The sequence below is a fragment of the Porites lutea genome, chromosome 1 (assembly GCF_958299795.1).
Source record: "Porites lutea chromosome 1, jaPorLute2.1, whole genome shotgun sequence".
NCBI lineage: Eukaryota > Metazoa > Cnidaria > Anthozoa > Scleractinia > Poritidae > Porites > Porites lutea.
In genome coordinates this window covers 59,409,914-59,414,171 of record NC_133201.1, presented here as the reverse complement: position 1 = coordinate 59,414,171, position 4,258 = coordinate 59,409,914, and the positions used below count along the sequence as shown (strand labels likewise).

Here is a 4,258-nt window from a genome sequence, read left to right as displayed (position 1 = left end):
ATTGTATTCCAATCAATATTTGGTAATCAAAAAAGGACTTGAATTCAGAATATGATTTGAGAAATCACTCACATTACAGCGACAGCTGGTTCGAAACTCCTGAAACGCTGCGGGGCACAGAACAGAAAAAATATTACTGAACCCTTTCCTTTCGGACATTCGGTTAAATATACTGAAATGATTATGTCATAACTCCCAGAAAAGCTTCTTTTCCGGGAAAACCGGCGGTGACCCTTGTTCCAAAAATAGTTTCAGTGACACACATGTGGCTTGTTAGGTTTTCTTTCTTTAGCGTAACAGTAGTATGGCATGTAAAACAACATCATTCTCAGTACAAGATTTGTTATGAGAGGACACAACATTTATCAAAAGCACTTCCAACGTACACCCGGAAACCGAATTAAGCTTTTCACTCACGTTCAGGTTCTCCAAGATTGGATTAACCGATAGAAAAAGACAGAAAGTGTACATGATTTTAAGGGAATTAACATTTCAAAGTTTGGCGTTATTTTCATTTTAACTTTTTCACTTTTTATGAAACACACGTGGAATACCTCAAATCACACAAATTCCTCTCCTACTTGATTCTGCACGACAATCATCACAGAAAATGATACTTTCGATCGTTCGTCACTGGCAACACCGTTCTTTTATTAGCAAACTGCATCAGTGAAGATAATTAACATGTGGATGATCCGGTTTTCATTGACTTGAATCTTGACCATACAAAGATTATAAAAAAGGGACTTTGTCTAGCCCCAGCCTTTATGTATGTTACTGATGTACTCTGATATCAAAATTTCCTTTCTTAACTTTAAATCGTTTGCACTAGTATTACATAGCCCCATTGGGTACATATTTCTCACTAACTATAAAAAGAGGAAAATTATAGTTCAGTTCAGTGCCACTCGTATATCGAACTAAAAAATATTCTGACCGTTTGTAAACCTGTACAGCAGTGTGGCAGTCTGTATTCTCTTAATTTTCGAAAGGAAGTTGTCGATATGTTTGTCTAGCTTTTGTCGTGCGCTCTCTTGGTATTCTGGTAATTCAATGTCGGCAAATTCAGCAAGTTTCGTCCAACTTTCTTGTGACATAGCAATAACTTCAATACCAGAAGAAAGCAAGGTTTTCAGGCCCAGTTGAGCATTTATGATGTCTTGTGCAAGAGAAAATTCATGTGGTACGTCCATGTCGACTTTGTACAACTGGCATAGATAGATCTGCAATTTTATGCTGCTAGTCGAGCAATAAACATTAAAGAAGTTAATTAATTCCTGTGCACAGTCTTTTACCTTAAGTGCTATTTTCCCATGACTTGTTGACATACTGCAAGGTTGTTTGTTCATATACATGGTAATATTTCCTCCCATACGACCTCTTAGGAATTTAACAGCTTGTCTGAACTCTTCATCAACCAGCATAAAATATTCAGCATGGGCTGTGTTTGCCATTGGACCTTCGTAACAGTTGCCATATCTTGCATGAAATATCAATCGCCCATTTTTGTCTGTTACTCTCACATAAATGACCACCGTCGCAGCAAATTTTTTCTTATCGCCTCGGTTTCCAATCTTGCACTCCGGTCTGTCAAGACACAGAAATCCAGCATGATTCGTCTCTGTGACGTGATAGAACATGCCACAGAACTGAGCTTTAGTAATAACAAGTGGATTGAAGCCTCCAACCTTATGGTTATCCTTGTGATCTTGAACTGCGCTTACATTGTCACACATTAAACTTTTGCTATACTGCACAAAGCGCCAGTCCATAGGAGAACAGATTTGAGAGCAACCTACCGGGCTCATCTTATTCCAGTTCATATTAATGAGAACAATATCCGTACCACATGTGACAAACAGCTGCGATAGTGGTGCGGGACCTACGACAACATTTTTGGGGATTCGAATGCTGAGACCCCAAAGTAGCCTTGTAGATAATTCCATGTTCATACCATTTATATCCTGTACAAACAAATGACGGTAAGGGTCTTGGCCAATGATCATATGACTTACTTTTTTCGCGTCCCCCTCTAAATTGAAAATCTTGATGGCGTGATCGCCTATGTCTGAAACAACAAGATGGTTATTTGGCGCAAAAAAAACGTCGTAAGGAACAACAAGACCCCTGTAAAGCCTTCTATGCATCCATTGTTGCTCGGGGTTTTCCGTTTCTCCTTTGCCATATATCTCAATGCAATTTTCAGGTTTTTTCAACACAGCCACTTTTCCTTGATCAGACATTGCAATTCTTTTCTCCAGACTCATGATGGCTGGTAACATCCTTGCTGCCACGATTTACAATTCCCCGACGGACACGTTTTCCTAAATATAATGCAACTCTCTCAAAGACGAAATAAACAAAAGCTGGCCTGAGATTTTTGTAAATAGAAATCGAAAAAACTGTTCGATTCAACTTTCTTTTCGTCAAAGTTATAAATAACATTCAGATATTAGATCTATAAAAACATATAGAGGAAATTGCGGTTATTCTCGGAAAATAAGGTTGGTTTCCAAGAATAGATACGTGACGTGACTGGTGTTAATCACCATATAGTGTTTCCGAGCGATGAAAAAATAAATCTATAACAGTTCGAAAATTAGGCAAACCATTGCTCTGGAGGAGCCCATTCACTTAGGATCCTTACAAACTTTCCAGGCAGTTCTCTTATGTTCAATATCAGAAATGGGAGCAGGTACCAGGACTCCTCGGAGACTGCGACTCTCGTTGTCACGTCATGATCTGGAGAGCATATTCTCAGTTTGTCGCATGATTCAGATTGTTTGCATTTGATTTATTGCACTTCCACTGATAAAATATGCAAAAATAGCTTGGAAAACATTCATGCTTAATTTTTGTGACTCATCTGTGTTTTGTTATGTAAAGACTGGTAGATGAATAGACCTTGTCACGGTTTTCGAGGCCATCTTCTGCATCTTGACGAGTAAGCAAACGTGTGAGGAATTACAGCGTTTGTATGAGAATCTAATGTCGAATATTTTCCGTAAAATGGCTGTTCTGAACAAAATATCAATTGTAAACTAAAGCTACAAAGCAAAGGATTGTCCTAAAAAAATTGGGCGGCGTACCTGTACTTAAATTTCTCCAGAGGCTTTCTTTAGATTTTCCATATATTTGTCCGTAATAGACCTTGTCACGGTTTTCGACGCCATCTTGACGAGTAGGCAAACGCGTTAGAAATTACAGTGTTTGTATGAAAATCTAATTTCGAATAATTTCCGCAGAACGGCTGTTCTGAAAAAAAAAAAAGATTTATAAACCAAAGCTTCACTCCTAAGGATTCTACTGAAAAAATTTGAGGGCGTTACATTCTCTAGAAGACCTAGAACCACTTTTTAAATTTCTTATACATTTGTCTGTAAGAAAGTCCCGGGAAAATTACAGACAAATATATGGAAAATCTAAAGTAAGCCTCTGGAGAAATTTAAGCACAGGTAAGCCTCCAAATTTTTTTCGGAGGATCCTTTGCTTTGTAGCTTTAGTTTATAATTGATGTTTTTTTCAGAACAGCCGTCTTAAGGAAATTATTCGACACTAGATTCTCACACAAACACTGTAATTTCTCACGCGTTTGCCTACTCGTCAAGATGGCGTCGAAAACCGTGACAAGGTCTATTGTTCCGGGCTTTTCTTACAGACAAATCTATAGAAAATTTTAAAAAGTGGTTCTAGGTCTTCTAGTACATGTAACGCCCTCAAATTTTTTCAGGAGAATGCTTAGGAGTGAAGTTTTAGTTTACAAATCATTTTTTTTTTCAGAACAGCCGTTCTACGGAAATTATTCGGCATTAGATTCTCACTGACAATCACAATCACTATCACTGTAATTTCTCACGCGCTTGCCTACTCATCAAGATGGCGTCGAAAACCGTGACAAGGTCTATTGATAGTCAGGTATATGTCGGTTGACCGTGAAGTATATCGGTGGCAATCTTATGGTAAGAGAAATCCGAACAAATTATTAGCAGTGATTACCAATATGTCTTTAAGAAAAATCTGCTCCGTGTTTTGGTCACGTGGCTAAATATACCTGATGGGAATTTTGTCATCCATATTTGCTTCTAATGGCCGTCTTTACTTCGTCACCCATCTGGCAATTTACATTCTGAGAAGTTAACCTGCGATCAGATGGTCCTTCTTCCCTTTTTGTTTGGAAGATTATATACCTGCCAACTCTCACGCCGGCGGGTTGAAAACTTCGCTCTCACGCCGGCTCACCCTTGCGGGCCAATTTCTC

At 38.5% G+C, this 4,258-nt stretch overlaps 1 protein-coding gene across 1 annotated transcript; it reads right to left on the bottom strand.

The window, feature by feature from the left end:
- Positions 1–281: 281 nt before the first annotated feature.
- Positions 282–2,396, bottom strand: LOC140940686 (uncharacterized). The gene has a single exon (XM_073389668.1). It carries the CDS (start codon positions 2,280–2,282, stop codon positions 921–923), a length of 1,362 nt encoding a protein of 453 aa, XP_073245769.1. The 5' UTR covers positions 2,283–2,396; the 3' UTR covers positions 282–920.
- Positions 2,397–4,258: the final 1,862 nt, after the last annotated feature.

What these genes read in the sequence shown, in the direction of transcription:
- LOC140940686 (XM_073389668.1), bottom strand. Translation starts at nt 2,282, where the DNA reads ATGTTACCAGCCATCATGAGTCTGGAGAAAAGAATTGCAATGTCTGAT.